The sequence below is a fragment of the Brachycentrus maculatus genome, unplaced genomic scaffold (assembly GCF_059751285.1).
Source record: "Brachycentrus maculatus isolate JH-2025_06_01 unplaced genomic scaffold, ASM5975128v1 h1tg000105l, whole genome shotgun sequence".
Classification (NCBI taxonomy): Eukaryota; Metazoa; Arthropoda; class Insecta; order Trichoptera; family Brachycentridae; genus Brachycentrus; species Brachycentrus maculatus.
The window spans coordinates 725,943-745,770 of NW_028280859.1; the positions used below are offsets into that span (position 1 = coordinate 725,943).

A 19,828-nucleotide genomic window follows, 5' to 3' on the forward strand; every position below is an offset into this window, starting at 1 on the left:
CTATATTGAGGTTATGTTTTTATCTGTCAAAAACTTAGAGAACTTTCGTTTCGTTCTTGTGATCTGGTTTTGAATTATAAAAATTAGTAAGACTGGTTGGAATCTTATATTACAACAAGAGATAGAAATTTCATAAAATACAAAATGTTTGGAAGAATTCTTCCGTCGTTATTCAACACGGCGCAGTAAGTTCTGCTGTAGTTTTCTTGATATTTAATAATTATGGTTATTGCCAAAATGACCTGGGATTGTAAACCCTTTTCTTTGGGTACCAGGTGATGAAAAAGCGGCAACATCAAACATATTGCCTATGTTGTTATGGATACTTCTATATTGGGAAATATAATTTTTGTATGTTCAGCTAACTGTCTAAACAGGGAGTCCGGTGTTCTGTTATTTTTTTCTGATTTTTTTGTTATCTTACGATGTGTTTTCTTACAGACGATTAGTGCCGGCGATAATGCCCACCACTTCTTTTCACAGCCTGTCGGCAGTCGCACTCCCCACTATTTCTACACCATGGTCGTTCACTTCAATACGAAACAAAGTTCGCTGTTATTTTCCTAGGCCAAGCGAGCATATGCGAATAAAGAAACACGGCTGGAAGACAAGAATGTCCACTGTAAACGGTCGAAGAGTAATTATGAGGAGAATATTGAAAGGACGTCATAATTTGACCCATTAGATTACTTGATTTTTTCACTTTGTAATTGTTATAATATAGTTTTTTGAGAATTTTTTGTGTTTTCATTTTGTAAATCCACGCCTTAGCGTCAAAGGGAACATCCAAAAATGATTGAGTGTACGTAACAAGTTCACCTCAATTATGTAGTGGTGTGTTAGTCCAGGACTAATCCTATCCATCTTCCGTATCTACTGTATCTAAATACGGATGAAGATATACCTTCAACTCCCATTGGATGAGGAAAGATGGCTGCTATTGAAAAAAAAACACTAGAATTGAATTTGTGATGCCACACCTCGCAACTGCAGGACATATATGCCTAGTCTCCTAACTACTGTCTTTTCATCAATCTACTCCAAAATATTGTAGACACTGTTTATCAATCTGTGCAGCCGGAACCAGCTGCACGGTATTTTCTAATTTTTCTATCCGTAACTGTGGTATGTACAAAATTTTCATCAGATACATTTAAAAGCATTCAATCTGATCTAATTATTTTGCCAGTTCTATCCTAGTGTTCACCTCCATAGTGTAGTGGCTAGGCTATCATGCTGGAGGTCCCAGGTTCGATTCCCAAGAGGGTCAAAATAAATATTAGTGATTTTCAGTCTAATATTTATTTAATATGACCCTGAACTGGTACCTGAAGCGGAAGGCTGATCACCTTTCCTTTGTGTATTTAATGATCCAGATAACACTGCTTCTATACGATGCAGTGCCCTAAGCACTATTGGGTGCGGATAAGGGTTAGAAGGAAGGATCCTAGTGTACCATCCAGGATAATATTAAATAAATATTAGGATGAAAAAACACATACATTTATTTTGATCCCCCTAGGAATCGAATTTGGGACCTCCAGTATGGTAGCCGTAACCGTATCACTATGGAGCTTGACAAATTTATTACTACTCTGGATTGTCTTACGCATCAAGTACCAACCTGATACGTAAGACTGATCACCTTGCCTTTGTTTAACGATCAGCTTAACATTGCATCAATTTGATGCAGTGCCCCTATGCACAATACTATTGGGTGCAGATAAGTGTCAGTAGTGGTATACTAGTGTTGGGGCTAGCACTCCACTATGCAGTGTCAGTTTAGCTTTCACAAACGTAACATTCTAGCAGCATTTTCATCTCTTGAAGAAATTCTTCCTTGGTATGAAAAAAAAACAATGTGCTTCATATTTTCAATACTTTATTACAAAAAAATAGGTAATATTATTTTACATATGCAATAACTTAACGCTTTACAAACTACATCACATTGGTTTCGGCATCTGCTTTATTCATGAAAATTTCAAGATACGTATAATGGTACATGTGAAGATGTGTATTGGAAACTAACAACAATCTCTTCAAATAATTTTAATCTATGTGATTCATTCAATAATATTAATATCTAACTATCAAATAAACAAAATAAAATAAAAATTCATCAAAATAAGCATATAATTATTGTAAATTTTGTAATGATAATATTTATTATATAAGTCAAATTTTATAACTGTTATTGTTTTCCCAGGTCAAGTGAGAGAAAGATAAAAAATATTGAATAGGTAAGAAGTATCATGTGGCCTGCCATATGGAATTAACATTGCATATTGTGTCTAAATCACCTGACAATTAAATGCTATTTATTGAACCTTCAATTTCTATAGAGCCAAGTTCTGTATATCTTCTCCCAAAATAAGACAATGTGGATGTATGTTTTAAGTATGAAAATTTAAATTATTGCAATAAAATCCTGTAGAATTTCATACTGATTACTTATGATTTATTATATTGTTATATCAGATTGATTTATTATATCAGATATTGGATTTCAAAGAATAATATGTGAAAATAATTACTCGAAGATTGCTGTTTATTTCAGATACCTTTACATTAAATGTGTAAAATAAAACACTTTTTATTGCGTTAGTTCATTCAACACATCAAGTCAAGCAGTCAAAAAATCTATATTTTGTTGAATTAACTATTAATTATATAACACTTATCAGGAATCTTTGTGATGGTTCTATCTTTCTAGGAATATTTAAGAATTTATAGCCTTTAAAGTCAAAAAGCTACATAAAATATTGGCATTGTTATGCATCAAATAACTTTTTTTCTTCATTAATTATGAGGAAATTGAAAACCAATTCAGTACTTAATGTAAGAGGTGTAAATATGACTAGTTAATTTTTAAATATTTTCTATGAAAACAATCACCATATTATAATGATAATCATTAATTAGCGTGCAGTGATGCAGTCATCCATAATTTGCCTGTATTTTTTTTAAAAGCATGGCATAAAAACAGATGCATTATTGTATCATTAACTACAAATATGAAAACCAAGAATATCTACTTATTTTAACAAAAATAATTTAAGAAATAATATAATTAATTCATCTAATATTTACAGTATATTGGTGGTATTTTAAACTACATATTTTCTCCATGGTAAAATATATTTTGTACATAGAACGCATTTTAGTATATAAAAGTAGGGATAAGAAATAAATAATCTCAGTTGTCAGTTGTAGAGTTTAATGGGTATCAGATAACATAATTTTTTAAAGGCCTGGTATTTTTTGTTGTAATAGCTGTAAACAAAAAGAATAACGTCTACGCCAACTAATTTATTTCCTCAAGTTCATGTATTAAAAAAAAAGCAATATGTATCTAGCTATCAAAACTGAAAAACAGTTTCCTATATAAATCAGTTTCACTATGAATTTTTCATAACAAATTATTTATTGCTTCGTCTTAAGAATAAAACCTTTAATCAAGCACATTCATCAGCCAGTCAATACAATGTACATAATATGTAAATGCCATATTCAAGCATACCAGTAAACATTATTTTCATAAAAATACTATCTAAAGAACTTTATTAAGTTGTAGACAAAATATGAATAAACTATTTTATTTAGTGTGGACATAAATTATTAAAAATATTGCACGCGTAAAGAATATGTTAGTGATATCAAGAGCATTTTTTTCCGGAATAATGAGATGTGAATATCATTTCACCTGGGCTATTGAAGTCCGAATACTCACAACATATCTCTCTCCTTTCAAATTGAAAAAAATAAAATAAAATAGAAAAATATTTTAAATTAGTTAATTTAATTAGTAAACTGATGCGATATGAGTAATTAGGATTTTTTCTTAACAAAATGTAGCGGATGAAATAAGAAAATTAAATCAACAAAAAAATTCAATAACAATGTTTTAGACTTTTTTATTGTTTTTTATGCATATTTCAATGTTTTTTTTTTCTCTTTCGAATTTAGGACAGTATATTTTATCGAATTTCGAATTGACTCTTTGATTGATGAGTTTTAATGAAGATTGTTTAGAAAAGGGGCAGGTTTTAATACTTCAAATATATAATATAAAGATATGTTAAAAACATATGAAATGATACCAACATAGGGTGACAGAGTCCACTACGGTCCATACACATAGAACTCATAAAATAATAGGGTAAAATCGATTTGAGCTATTTCTTAGCCGGGGTGCCCATACTAAGAAATCCATAGTGGCCCATTTTTTTGCCCATATGTGGTACGGGCAAATCAAGGAAAGGGTTAAAGAATTTTTAAAATTATTTTATACGAATCATTGTCATTGAAGGGACTAGAATTTCGAAATTGATTTATGAGCTTTTACTGTATCAACTTCATTATCTGAACCATGCTGAAAATCTAATAAATATGTTAGTTCATTAAACAAATTCTTACAATTAAAATAATCACATTCAAATTTGGTTTAATAATTCCTACATGTCACCTTTGTGAAATTCACATATGAAATAATATAAAAACATAAATAATAAAAATTCATTGTTACTTGCTCTAACTAACTACATAATCAATGTTTTGTATCTGTTGAACTTCAGCTACCAGCTTTTTCAATAAAAAATAAAAATGCATTCTATGTACAAGCGAGATGCTACAATTCTAATTGATTAAATATCTCTGTTGGCTATACAAGGACTGTTGAGATGAAGATGCCGTGATGGCCGGTTTGGGAGGCGGCTTTAGCAGTATTGTGACTTCAGTAATGAGCCAACGAGTCACTTTAATGACTATAATATGAGCCGCAAATTGTAGAATCAGGGCCCCAAATCCTTTATATAAACTAACAAATCCTTCCTGTTTTATAGCTGTCCTATAGCAGTCGATGAATCCATTGTATCCCGTCAGAATTGGCAGAACAGAATATCCAGTATCCAGATTATCAATAATAGTCCTGGTTCCCTGGAAAATTAGAAAAAATATTTGGTACTTAAGTGGATTTATTATTTGCACAAGAGTACAGCAAAGCTTACTCCTCACAGACTGCAGGTGTACTTGTTGCTTTTGTTACAGTTGATGATCAATGTCAAACCTGTATTCATATAACTCAAACTAGCTTTCTTTTCTCGCGCTACAACGTTATCTATGGATCATGAAGAATCTGGCGTACCGCAAGTCAATAAATGAAACCATTCAAGCCACAGCTGGGTAGAAAAAACTTCTTCTGACCATTATCCCCTTCAGGTAGTATTTTACAAAATTGGCGCTATATAAATTATCCAAATTCATTATTATTATTATTATCCGCACCCAATTCTGCATCAGATCGATGCGATGTTGACTTGATTATTAATTATAAAAAGTGATCCGTTCTGAGATCAAGTTCCATCAAATTATGGGTGGAATATATTTCAAGGGGTGACAAAAATGAAGAAGCTAAGGGTGAAGGACATTGCTGCTATATGGGAAAGGGAAACGATAAAAAAATCTTTCTTCTACTTTCTCTTATCCGTACCCAATGGTACGTAAGGCACTGCAATACATGAAAACAGTTAATTACATGATCAGTCCTGTGCGTCAGTTACCGTATTTCAAACAATTTTTTTTTTACCCACTTGGGAATCAAACTCAAGACCTCCAGGACTGTAGTCAAAAGCGTTAACCTTTACACTATGTAAGTAGACAAAAACGTGGAGGAAAAGTGGAAACCTCTTATTATAAAAGAGTAACAGCAATGGGTAGTGCACTCAGAGTTCCATTCCCAAACTATTACATTTTGGGAATCGAACCACTGAACTAAATATAATATAATGAAGAATTCGGAGACTAACCTGTAAATGAAGACGGTGCAATACAGTCTCCAATGGGTAGAAGACGACATCACTTATAATAAGCGCAGTGAGCGACGCACTTAGATTGATTTCATCATTTTTGTTATTCTGCTCCGAAGGGTTCGGGCCATCACCGTGCCCTTTAGAATAATTCCTTTCTAGTGCCCTGATGTGGCGTTGCCGGAAATGTAAAATTTTACTGACGATACCTCGGATGGAAACACTGAAAATAAATATAAATAAGTCCAATCAAACCTTGATTTATTTGTGGGTTACATTATAAATAACATTCTTAGACTGACAATTAGGCACAAAGGCTTAAAAAATTACTTACACACATCACAGGAAAACATCTCCACCTAAACAACTCATAAATCACCAGAAACACATTGGATGAACATAGAACCATAGGATTTGATTTATAAAAATATATGTTTATATACAAATGTATACCTAATGGTTAAAGGAACTCCAAAGATTATATGTATAAAAAGCTCTATTATCCATAGTCATTAAAACAACAGAACTATTTTATAATGGATAATGAAGACGTATAAAAAAAAGACTGCATCGCAGCCGTTTGAATGACTCCTGACAGAAAATAATTTACTTAACAGGCATTTTTAAGTAAATTATTAAATTTTGTATTGTAAATATACATATCGTATCAGCAACACAACCTTCCTACTAAACACGGTTTACCAAATTACATTACGGAGATATTAGCATAAAGAACACATTCCATTTATTTACCAAATCGTTATTTTTCAATACACTAGAAATCATTGATCAAACTGACATTAAAAGATTTATAGGCCATTACATAAACAGCCATGCAAAAATAATCTGGGAAAATTACCCAAACAGGTATTTGGATATTCCGAATGCGACCGTGGGAATCACGATGGCCCAGAAGGGGAGCATGCGCCCTTTGGAGGGGGCTCCCCAGGACAGCAGGCGGACAGATCCCTCCTTAAACACGTCCAGTATGCCCGGCTTGTCACTGGCAATGTCGCTCTGGACAGTTTCCACAAAACTCGCCAAATAAAATGGTGTCACAACAGCTATACTTATTCTGGAATCAAATACAAAGCGTGATTAGTTTGAAGGCATGTGGCTAAACATATTTTAGACTTTCCATGACACAAATTCTTATTGATCTCATTTAAAGAAGTAATAGTCTATGAATACAAATATGTATATATATTACATTTTAATACAAATCAACTTACGATTTCAGAAATATGTGCTGACAAAATGATCCAAAAGAGTTGCAATTATTTATATCCCTGTAATAAAGAAAAAAAAATTATAAGCAAATTTAAAACTGGCAAATAATTTCCGTTAATCAAAATTTATTTTTGTCTAATGCATCATTTGGACACAAGACGATGACAAACGGTAAGAGCCAGAGTACAATTAATTGCAAACTGAATACAATCTGTGCTGCTTCCATTTTATATTCAAGAATGGAAATGATAAAAAAAATATTGTACAGGAGAGTTCACTCAAACATAGTACGAACACAAAGGGATTACAAGAATACAAATTGTACAACTTACTTGTTGCCTTTTAGACATATGGATATATCTTATATGGTGCATAGGGCACTGCATCGTATTGATGCAGTTTTATCTTAATCGTTACTTAAATGAAGGCAATGTTCAGGGACCAGTCCAGGGTAACATTAAATAAATATTAGAGTGTAAAATCACTAATATTTATTTTCACCCCCCCCCCTGCTGGGTATCGAACCTGGGACCTCCAGCACGCTAGCTAAACACAGACTATTACACCATGGAAGCAGATAGAAAAACTTTTATTTATTGATTTTAAGTTTACTTTTTTTCTATCACCAAGCCATTTAATACACACTTTTCTGTGCCTTACTACAAATTTAGATGCTCACTCTTTCGGCTGCAAATTGCGTAGTAAATCACCTACATGTAAATGCAAGTACATAATGTTAAAGTGAAGTGGTCACTATAAAATAAAGTTATCGCTTAATCCTGCCAAATGCCAGGTCATAAGCCGTGAGATGTTCAGACTTGCATCTTCTTTCATAAAAAGGGGAAGAACGTACATGTTTTATATCAAGTTGAGAAACCTTTAAAATAATACAACGTACTTGGGCCACGGGGAGGTCTTGGAGATGAGATCCTCTACGGCGAGGGTCATGCCGCGCACCATGCACACGGAGCCGATGCCCTTCCACAGGGTGGTGAGGCCCTGACGCTTGTGCAGGTGCACCACCACGGGGGCCAGCGACATGGGCGTCAGGTGCAGCTTCTTGGAACCGTAGTGGACCTAAAGTTACTCCGGATTGAGAGCACATGATCCACAAGAGATGGGACAAAACATTACACTTTTAGCATAATCTACAAGAGATGGGGCAAAACATTACATCTTTAGCATAATCTACAAGAGATGGGGTAAAACATTACATCTCTAGCATAATCTACAAGAGATGGCACAAAACATTACATCTTTAGCATAATCCACAAGAGATTGGACAAAACATTACATTTTTAGCATAAAAGCTGTCCAGGGTGAAATAACAAACGTATCTATACCATTTTTTTAATGCATCGGAGCATATAGTAATATTTAAAATGTTTACATACTAAAACTTTGATATAGGAAACCATTACAACATGTGAAATGATTATGTAACCAATATTTGAAGCAATATTTTGAGTGTCCGAATATTGGTTCATAAATGCTGAATGTTGCATAATGTATTTATGAGTGGGATGGTCAACGTTTAGTAAAACACTTAAACCAGCCAATGTCATATACCAAATACCATCTTATTTGTAGAAGACTCTACGTGTACCTAATGGTGCAAAGACCTCACGATGTTAACTCGGTTATTAATTACAATGATGATCACTTTATTTTTATATTATAATTATATAAAAATAAGGTGATGATCACACAATAGAGGCTAACCCCACAGGGAATCGAACCCTAGATTTTATGCCTGGCGAACACGCTAACCACTATGCTATACGGAATAAAAGATCAAACATTTGTGCACTGAAAAAACTGTTAACTACACCGGGAATCAAACCTGGGACTCGATGCGTGTTATTCAAGCAGACTGGTATTTTCAACAACAAAAAAGGATGTCGGTAACGACGAAACCCGGTCGCTGGTCAAATAAAAAAGTGGAAAAGCTAAAAATATTGGTTTTAATCTAATAATAAATTAAAAATGCAATTCCATCACGAAGTGTCAGTGGATAATATAAATCTATTAACAAAAAAGGATTTAGTCTAACAACCCTCCATTGATGACACCTTTTGAATACTCACAAATTTTTAAACTTTTGCATTCAGAAAAGAGTGGAAAAACTTTTTAAGTATATTTTTAAATGCAAGAGTTTTCCAGAACAATGTTATGAATTAATTGAAATACCTGACATTGTCTCCTGAGCACGACAAATGGATGACTTAGAAGATTTTCAACTATTAAGCTCGCGAGGCTTACACCAGTCCCCACATACCGCTTCACAGAATCTTAAAAAAAATAAACACTCAATAAATATTTTTATGTTATAATAACCAATACAATATTAAAAATTCACCGCACCACATACGTTTATCTACAGAGCACTGATCACTCATTGTAATAAAATATAGTAGAAATTCAACGATATATACAGGAGTAAGATCCAATTAAATTCAAGTGATAAGTTGACAGAGACTACATGGAAATTTAGCGGTTGTTAAAAATTAGGTGTTGATAATACGGTGAAAGTATTATTTAAAGTATACATAATTGAACTGTTATGGCGTGCAATGTAACAATCAACGTATTTTATTATTATAACTTGTAACAAAACTACTCACCATCTTCCGGATTTTCCTCGAGAACCAAGGCTGGCTGGGCCGGAAAATTCGAGGGTTGCGGAGGAATACCATCGTACTGATACATGAACTGATTATTGGCCGGGTGATAGCCATGCGAGCGCCTATCGTATCCAGAATATTCACCGAAACCAGCCATTTAACTCAAATAATTTTACGGAATATGACAGAATACATTCGAAATTAAAACGTCAAAAATAGAGGTTACGTAAGTGCTGCCATTACGGCAAAAATTAATCAGAATTTCTGGAAGTACCTACTCATTTTATTTTAAGCACCTACCTACTTTTGTTTTTGCTGCCACCGTGCTCATGAAAATTGAAATAACTTTTTTCTCCATTGTCATCCCTCGGATGCATATATAATAAATTTATACCCGTATAGGTACATAAAACAGATATTTTATTTTAACTTCCTTTTTTTTGTAATGTGAATATTTTTTTTCCTGAATTTATATTATCTTACCCTTTTGACAAGAAATTTACTGGCTAAAGGAAGAAGTGAAACAAAAATAATTTGGTGGGGTGTACTTGAAATGTGGAGAAATAAAAAATGGCTTTTATTCTAGGAAATATTTTATTTGAAACTGCACTAACCAGCGCTTGACAGTAGGGTTTGAACAAAACTGTTTTAGTAAATAGATGAGCCTAGAATATATTTAAGCGACCTATTATTTTGTGTTCAAAAACATGACTTGAGAACCTAAAAGCCATTTTAAAGTGTTGGAGAATGGAGGCATTAGTGTGTCTTCTCCTATATTTTGGCTTTCCAATATTCTTGCAAGGAGAGAGGAAAATTACCCAATTGTGGACGGTAGTACAGATATCTGCCATGCAATAGTCAGGCTAGATAAAATATGAAGTCTTCACATGCCATTTGCTATGTATCAAAAGTTTGTAAATGTACAAGTCATTTTACGATACATACATTTTATCTTAAAACAAATTTGTATATTCGAAAATATAAAAATACAGATTTTGATGTTTTTTATCATGTTAATCATCAAAGGTTACTTTCGTTCCTGTAAATGCAACAATAGCTGGTTTCTTCTTTTTCGCTTCCCATGATGGATGGAGTTTTTCTTCAACTTTAGGTGTATGTCCCATAGATGTATCTGATTTGTTGAATTTTTTATTATTATTGAACCTACTAAAGGAATCTTGTCTTCCGGAGTTATTGTAGCTCTGTGAGGTTGAATTTTCAGGTTTTCTTTTCTCTTTATTTTGGTATTCTGGCTTGTTGGAGAATTTGTTAATATTTTGAGAGAATTTCTTTTGTCTCGGAGCGACTTCATTTCCAAACATAGCCGCACGCCTGTGTTTACGGTTGGCGGCATTTTTATCGATGAATGTTCCCGGTTCAATATCCGGAGCTCGAGGAAGCGAAACAGTCATATAATTATCTCCAGAATCAGTTACGAAGAAGGGGTCTACAGTTTTTTCAGTTTGAACTAATTTTATTTCATCATCATCTAAGTCAACAAGCATTCTCTTGCCTTTATGTTTTAGTTTTGAAGGAGCTTCATCTACAGATTTGTTTGCATGGACCTTATCTAATTGTTTTTTGGGTGATTGTTTTAATTTAGGCTTGGAATGAACAATTTCATCTTCTGCATTGTTACCTTCATCACTATCATAATTTTCCTCAGAACTATTCCCTGTTTCTTCATCTCTAACCGAATTGTCATCATCTTCACCCGAAACATCATTCTCTTCATCTTCACCTACACTTACATTTTCATCTTCTATACTTTCATTATCACTATCATTCTCATTATCCACATCGGACGTATTGTCAAATTGATCTTTATTTGATGAATTTCCAAGTTCCTTATCACTAGACTCCTCAACTTCACTATTTTCTACCATAACTTTCTTTTCGCTTTTATTTATTTTAGTTTCAGTTTTCGACATTTTTTCATCATCTTTAATTGACTCATCTCCATCATCTTTGTTTAGAGCTGCCTTTTTCTCTAATAGTTTCAGTTTTTCTTTGCGTTTCTTTTTTCTTAATTTTCTAGGATCTACTTCAAGCAATTTTTCAGTCGGTACACAAGTAAACTTGTCAACTATTTGTTGGAATTTGGGTTTCAAAGATTTATGAGACAGTAATTTTGCCATCGCTTTCTCCTTAGTCACGACAGGAGTGTCCATAATTTTCATAAGATTATCAAAATTTTGCATTGCGAATCTACCAAGTTCCAAATGCGTGATTTTCTGTAAAAATAAAATAAAATAATGCTACTTCCAAAAAAGAAAGGTGAGAGCAGATTAAAAACAATGTGAAGATATGCTACTCCACACAACCAAAAGTGAATGTTATACGCAAGAACAGCTCATCATGGCATTCTATTCTCCATCCTTACCCCTGTGTAGGAAAACTGTGATAGCAATTATATTAAAAGAAAAGACACCCTTGACAGACAATTTTTTTAAATCATAAGATAATTCAGAATTATTTTTAATAAAATCTTTAAAGAAATAAGGGAGAAATAATGGACTAAATTATCTACATTTAAATTACACAAAATGTGAATAATTAATGTGATTAGTTTTTTCAACTGAAAAAATTAAAATTGTAAAACTCGCAATCCCTTATTACCGCGCGGTCACTGTTATTGTGGAGTTTATGTGCCGTGTAACTTTTAGTATTAGAAGTCGTGAACTGGCACCAATGGAAACATGCACTCACTAGTTTTAACGGCATTGCTACCACTTTTGAAAACCATGAATACGCGTAATGATGCAATATGTTATACCAACTTACTAAAACCCTTTATTTTGATAATCGAATTTTACAAATAAAATTTATAAATGAAATGATATTCTGAATTTTTTATGCAAACAAAACGAATGTAAAAAAAAATCCTACAATATCTAGAGTGTGTTAAATTCGTTAAAATACCCCATTGTATGATTTAAAAAAAAAGTAGTGTTTTGGTCAGCACGCTCAGCTACCGTTCTAGAGGTCTCGGGTTCGATTCCCCGGGGGGGTCAAATAAATATAAGTGATTTTTTTACTCTAATATTTATTCTATATTACCCTGGACTGGTACCTGAAGCGAAGGGCTTATCACTTTTCCTTCACATGTTAACGATCAAGATAACACTGCATTTATAAATGCAGTGCTTTATACACCATTGGGGTGCGGATAAGGGTTTGATTTGAATGATTTAGATTTTTTTTTTAAATATTACCTTAATTATGAGAATTTCTGAAACGATGGCATCTGATTTGCTCTTAAATTTAGCTATCTCTTCATCAGTTCCTTTGCGAGCCCGAAGTTGTTTGGCTTTCTTGGATAATTTGTGAATGGTTTGGGTTTTGGCCTGAACCACAAACTTTTTTGCTTTGACAACCTAAAAATAAAAACAATTGTTCAAAATTACAGCCCTAAACATAGAGTTCAGAAAGCTTTTCAATATTATAGCTTAAATTGGTCAAACACAACACCATCTGGATTAATCACTGTCTAGTTGGAGAAAGAATATCTAAATGTCATGTATGAAACTAGTTGAATGAAATAAATTACTACAATAATATTGAATATTACTGAATGGCCTTTACTAAATATTATGGTATAATTTCCTTCCACCAATAGGTGGGACAAATATAACTCAATGCTTTTGTATTTATGAAAAGCAACAAATTCTTATGAACAAAATTCATAATAACGGAATTCATATGCGAGGCGATATACTATAAATTGAATAAATGATAACTTACATCATTGTTGAAATCCAACTTGAGCTGGCTTAATTCGGTATTCATAGTTTTATTACACAACTAGCCACCATAAAATCCGACTTAGTCAAAACCACATCAAAACATAACCTGCAATTTTGACAGTAGTGTACCAACACATGTGCACAAAAAATAAAGATCTTAAGCTTAAACCATATGAATCTCGAAAATCAAGTACGCCGTGTTGTCAGGTGAGCGAGATGCTGCCTTATAAAATATACTCTATCTCTTTTTGACATTTATCGCTATGTCTCTTTTTATATTCTTTAGATTTCGAATGTTAGATGAGTTAAGTAATACTTTAAACCTAAATCTGTAAACATTTATAAAAAGCTTAGAATGCTTTACGCGCATGTCAAAATAGAAGGAATCTTCGTTACCTGGTGCTTTCCTTCAACTTTTATTTATATTCACAGATGGCAATGCTTTCAATCTTCGGACACAGTGGCGTAGACCTCGCTATTAGTCCGCCTCTACATTCATATTCAGCAAAAATCGTCATTAGTCCAGTTTTCTCAAATAAAATAAAATTGGGTTGCAATTTGTAAGTCATTTGCCAACTCCATGCTTAACTTCACAATACATTTGGGTTGGAACCAGGACTCCGTTGTGTACTGCCAATTTAGTTTTCGGGGATAGCTCATGAATAAAGGAAAGGAGTGGAATATATTTACTACATGGGATACAGATACACGCTGGTGAAGGAGGTAGGGGTAAAAGAACCGTGAAGCAGTACTTCACGGGAAAGGAAAAGAATAAGGAATAATGGGTAAAGGGAGAATAGCTCAGTGGCCGGGGACACTCGGGGTTGCACACACTTACCCCTACATGCTTGTGGCCCTTTGGTAACCAGATATGCTTTTATTATAAAAAGATAAAAACAATTACTGCGGAAAATTCAGTGTTTTTTATTCAATTAAATTATTTAAAAAATCAAAATATCATACTTGAAAACAAAATATTATAAAATACTAATGTAATTTAAATAATGTACCCACTAACCAGAAACTAACTTAAACTAAATAAATACCTAGAAAAAAATAAAACAATGTGGATTGTTTTATTAAAAAAGAAGTTTTCAATATTACCGAAATAATGTTACAAGTTCAGAAACATGGTGTAACAGATCAAATCTTTTTCTACAGATTCGAAAAAAGGATAAACTATTTGATTTTCATTTATGCAGATATTGTATGTAATACAATTTAAAATACCAAAAATACATTTTGTGATTGGTTAGCATCGCAAAGTAGTATTTCTTATTTAGTAAGTAGTTTTTCATGGATTCAAAAAATATATCAAATTACCATAATGCCTTTTTTGTTGTTAAAATCGAATACATATAAGTACTTATGCAGGCCTTTTTTTTCAAGTAACGCGGCGGAACGGCGTTCCGGCATCTTTTTTCACGGATAAATAATTTTAAAAAAAAATCAATTAGACGAGATAATTACAATCTATATTTATATAATTCACCAAAATGATAGAATATGGTATTGTAACAAATATTTAAATGATATTTAAATATATTTTTTTAGTAAAAAGCTTGATATGAAGTGAGTTCCGAGAAAAAAAAGACCTGCAATATGAAAAATAAACTATAGAGGCTCTTTGATTCGTCAAGCATTAAATACACAGATACTGGATCACCAAGTATTTTAGAATTTTAATAATCATACCCTCCGTAATGGTCAGCGCGCTTGACTACCGTGCTGGAAGTCCCGAGTTCGATTCCCAGGAGGGTAGGGTCAAATAAATATAAGTGATTCTTCACTCTTAATATTTATTAAATATTACTCTGGACTGGTGCCTGAAGCGGAGGGCTGATCATCTTTCCTTCATGTGTTAACAATCAAGATAACAATGCATTTATATGACGCAGTGCCCTATGCACCATCGGGTGTGGATAAGGGTTTGAAGAAGAAGAATAATAATCATAACAATCAAAGATATGAAAACATAAAAATACTAATTGAGAGTCGACGATTTTTTGTTGTGAAAATGCTGGCACCCTAGTATAGTGTCGAATATGTTAACCGACCGGAGTCATTTCGTCGTAACGTAACACGTTACGATGCGAGCATTCGAATAGTCAGTACAGCGAGCCGAGCTCGTTCCAAGTACTCCATCCGATGCTCGGATGCTCGCCGCGAATGTTACGTTACGACGAAATGTGGAGGTCAGTCCCCACCTTTAGAATTACTAAGTGTCGTGCAATAGAGGGTCTACCGCATGGTAAAATACTGAAGAGGTCGAGTTCTTTTTTTGTTTCGGTTCTCATTATTTGTTCTTGGAAAGAGTTCTCTGTTTCTCGGCGAACTCCACAATCTTGTCGTCCACGTGGAGGCCTTTCCTCCTCCTGACTCCGTCCATGTAGCGCTTGGCCCTGTTGGCGCTATCGGCCTTCTCGCCAAAGTGGACGTATTCCATCTCCGTGGACGGAGTCCAGAAAGGGTCTATGTCGATAGTCTGAAAAAAGAAATTAAAAGTGCGTAAGATTAAAATACACAATAATCAAGGGCTCCGAGGAGTAATGCGGTTGACAATCATGGGTAGAACAATGAACACTACACAGTATACAAATCAGTCTAGATCGTAAGCCCTGTAAATGAACAGACCTCCACATTCTCAATTCAATTATGTTTTGTCATTTATGCTTGGGAAAAAATCTTGAGATTAATAACTTAATTAACATAAGTATGTGGAAAAAATAAAAATTTTGAGAATAAAATAACAATTACATAATTCACAACATTTTGAGTGTGTCAAAATACTTGTTCACAAAATCTGGATTATCTCCAATTACAGGAGTTATTTTCAATATGAGAGTTTCTGCTCAATAAAAAGCTTCTTTTCATCTCACCCATAGATGTCTGTATTGAAGTTCTAGTGAGTCAGTATTGAAGTTCAAGAATAATGTTTCAAAATTGGTTCATATAATATATAGAACTTCCAAGAATTTGAGTAGTGTGGTTGTCAATAATGGGTAGAATTGGTGAATGTTACACGTGTGTAAAGTGATCACTTAAACCAGCCTATGACGGTCGTCAGCCCCGTAAATACCCAGACTTCCATATTCTTCTTCATCTTTGATGAGATGTCAAATAAAATATTTAATATTTCTTTCCACATTTATTTTATTTCATTAGTGATCGGGTTTTGTCGTTACCGAAATCATAAGACTGGTAATGTCGGTAACGACGAAACCTGGTCATTGGTCAAATAAATAAAATGTAGGAAAAAACTATATAGTTATTTTATTATTATATATAAAATGCAGTTCCACCAAGAAATGTCAGTACAACACTTTTTTTTTAAATAATGATGTAAAATCGTTTGGGAACACTGCTATCCATAGATATGAAGAAAAAAACTCAAGTTTCTCGTTCAAAAGTAAAATAATTAAGTAACTTTCAAAATGATCTACAGTTTTAAAAACTTTAGGAAGGAACCTAATTATTTATTTTATTTTTATCCATATGAACCCAAATTCTATAAGTTGTATGTTCATAAAATAGCATCATACGTTTCAACATTGTGCATAATTCTATGCTGATATATTTACGATGCAAAAAGTGGACAAAAAGCAGAAATAAAATGAAATAAACAACAAAAAGGCATTCATTGAAAAGATTTATAATTCTGGAGTCACCTTGAGTCGGCTGCCGATTTAATAATAATAATGATACACGGTCCGGGTCCGAGGTGTTATCTCCGTGGAAAACACCTGTCTCTAATTCTGTTAAAGGTCCAAGTTACATATGGGCTTTTTTCTATTAAAAAAATAATGTTCCGGGCCTCTGAATCCCAAACAAATTAAAATAAACAGGTGTAGTCAACCGTTAAAAACAAAAATATTAAAAATAATAGCATTAAAAGGTAGGTATCGATACACACATTTGTAGCTATTCTTAAAGCTTTACAAGTATCTTAAAAGTGTAACATATGTACGCGGAAACTGACTGTAAGATGGCGATTCTTTCCAGTCGTAGCTGATTTTCAATGACATGTCGTTGATGTAAACATCTGTTGTATAAAATTTACCAGTGGTAAAGCAATGATGCCATAAACAATACTTTTTATTATTTCTTAATTCTCGTTGATTTACCAATCGGGAATCACCTGTCAAAAGGTTGCATTACTTGTATTCGTTTAATTTTAGTTCTAGGATTTCAGTCCCATGGCAATTTGCTAAAAATACTGATCTCAACTTGATGAGGGAAGATCAACTTAGTTGATTTTTTAAATAATGTGTTTTATTTGTTTATTTTTACTACCTTCGGACTATGTTTAATGCACATATTTCTTTATGTCGTATGGTTCTGTTCGCTCTAGAGGACTCCAGTGGTTGGTTTTATTGTAACAAATTATCGTAACATCGGACCTTAAATTACTCGACGCCTATGAAAGAGCTTTCCGAAGCAGGATTTATCGTTGTAATGTTTTTTTTGTTCGTATAAAAAATGTATGTGCTTTAAACTGTTTTAATTGATTGTTTTTACATATATTGGATTATATATCTATCCACATGGTATAATAGTGTGCTTTCTAGAGCGATTTGGAATATTTGAGTCAGCTTTTAATACGTGTGTCCTTCCTCGTGACATCTTCCCTACACGACGAGGTTGTCAGGATTCCGCCTTAGGATATGTCCGAAAAAGCGAAGGATTTCTGGCTGTATTTTCTACACTCCGTAAGAGTTCGAGAATACGCCCAGACGTACATATATTCACACATGTGGTACGTCTGCATCAACCAAATTGGAGGCTATAATATTATGGTGGTTAAACATTATTAAGGTGAAGATGCTCGCTTGAATAGTTTCGGTGAATAATTAAGTAGGTAGCAATGAATGGAGTAAACCCGGTAGTGATATTACCCCGGGCTATGTTAAACCCGCTTATAATTAATGTATAAAGTATAAATCATCCAAAGATGCTTCCATTATGAGAAGATATTCGATAAGGAAAAAAAACAGCGTGATCGAACGTAACTTTCACAAGCACTTTAGTGAAAAGCGTTTATTTCAGCACTTAAGAAAATGTACCAAGATTTTTATGCTAAATTTCGTAAAAAACAATTAAGACAAAACAAAAAAAAGTTTAAAAAAAAAATTATTATACTAATTATTTATTTTAGCCGTAAGTCAAAAAATATATAATTTAAGAGTCTTAATAGTTTAAGTCAATACTAGCTATGACCACCCCCAATGATTAAAAAAAACTTCTCTATTTTCATAAATAATATACAATAAATTACGATATAAATAAAGCGATGAACTATGGTATCTGGCGACTGGCGTATTATTTAATAAAGCAAAACAAAGACCACACTTTTTAACTTTAAATTATCGGTAAATAAAATCCTACGTATACACCTGAAATCAAAATTTACAGACTCAGTATCGCTCACTACTTTCAAGAACGTCATAAATCAAAAATCGTCAATTTTCAGTTTTGCATGTTTTCGGAATGCCCAGAAAATGTACTATATCCCGACATAAAAGGCATATTTTTAACTTAATATTTACCCGCTACAAGGCAGAAAGTTTTGTTTTTGAATTTTGAAGAAAAGGTATTGTTCAATTATTTTTTTAAATATACTAAATATTTTTCAAATGGAGAAAAAACCTTCAGGTTTTACCTAAAAAGATCTGTTGCACAGTAAAGAGTTCAATAAGTGGCTTGATATTTATTTTCAATACATTGTATTATATTTTTAAACTTTATAAACGTTCTTCTGAAGAATCAAGTTTTTTTGATTTATGACGTTCTTGAAAGGAGTGAGCGATATATGATGAGTCGTTTCATGCAATACGTTAGAGATATTATGTATTTCCAGTAGATACAATATTTATTTGTTTATGCGCATTGTGGATAAGTCACATAATTTAGGTAGCTTTAAATATTTATTGTTAAAATCTCGGCAAATATTTTGAGAAAGCAATATATTATATCGATCGATTTTCTATAAATTATTTAATATATTTATCCACCGCATGGTAGACCGGAATGGAAATGAAATGGAGGTGTCATTTGTTGCTGGAAACCAAGCCAAAATACCATAGAAAAAGAATTGTTCTTCACTGAATCAGTTTACAAAAAATAGCGGAATCGGATTTTTTGCTGGGTAAACGGAAATTCAATAATTTAAGTAAAGATAAATGTATCTTAATTCAAATTGATCACTTTGATAGCCATTTTGAATTAAAAATCTTCAAACCCTTATCCACACAGTAATGGTGCATAGGGCACGGTATCATATAAACGCAGTGTTATCTTAATCGTTAACACATGAAGGAAAGGTGATCGGCCCTCCGCTTCAGGTAACAGTCCAGGGTAGTATTGAATAAATTTTAGAGTGAAAAAATCACCATATTTATTTGACCCCCCACCCAAGGAATCG

The 19,828-nt window shown here is 33.0% G+C and overlaps 4 protein-coding genes across 4 annotated transcripts in view; 1 reads left to right on the top strand and 3 right to left on the bottom strand.

Annotated features, from left to right (window-relative positions):
* On the top strand, positions 1 to 737 carry mRpL34 (mitochondrial ribosomal protein L34). Its single transcript, XM_088258924.1, has 2 exons — positions 1 to 185; positions 442 to 737. Exons 1-2 carry the CDS (start codon positions 145 to 147, stop codon positions 683 to 685), a joined length of 285 nt encoding a protein of 94 aa, XP_088115050.1. The 5' UTR covers positions 1 to 144; the 3' UTR covers positions 686 to 737.
* A 3,500-nt stretch (positions 738 to 4,237) lies between these two features.
* LOC148310107 (mitochondrial outer membrane protein SLC25A46-like) lies at positions 4,238 to 9,913 on the bottom strand. Its single transcript, XM_088258925.1, has 7 exons — positions 9,662 to 9,913; positions 9,228 to 9,328; positions 7,936 to 8,114; positions 7,040 to 7,096; positions 6,667 to 6,882; positions 5,808 to 6,030; positions 4,238 to 4,938 (listed from the first exon to the last, which is right to left on the bottom strand). The coding sequence occupies exons 1-7, from the start codon at positions 9,816 to 9,818 to the stop codon at positions 4,639 to 4,641; spliced, it is 1,233 nt and encodes a 410-aa protein (XP_088115051.1). The 5' UTR covers positions 9,819 to 9,913; the 3' UTR covers positions 4,238 to 4,638.
* Positions 9,914 to 10,236: 323 nt separating this feature from the next.
* LOC148310108 (uncharacterized) lies at positions 10,237 to 13,517 on the bottom strand. Its single transcript, XM_088258908.1, has 3 exons — positions 13,406 to 13,517; positions 12,877 to 13,038; positions 10,237 to 11,895 (listed from the first exon to the last, which is right to left on the bottom strand). The coding sequence occupies exons 1-3, from the start codon at positions 13,448 to 13,450 to the stop codon at positions 10,675 to 10,677; spliced, it is 1,428 nt and encodes a 475-aa protein (XP_088115034.1). The 5' UTR covers positions 13,451 to 13,517; the 3' UTR covers positions 10,237 to 10,674.
* Positions 13,518 to 14,307: 790 nt separating this feature from the next.
* Positions 14,308 to 19,828, bottom strand: part of LOC148310109 (elongation factor-like GTPase 1) — a 237,607-nt gene continuing 232,086 nt past the window's right edge. Inside the window, exon 12 of the mRNA XM_088258903.1 lies at positions 14,308 to 15,892. Coding sequence (XP_088115029.1) covers positions 15,704 to 15,892 — 189 coding nt within the window. The 3' untranslated portion in view covers positions 14,308 to 15,703. The remainder of the gene's footprint in view (positions 15,893 to 19,828) is intronic.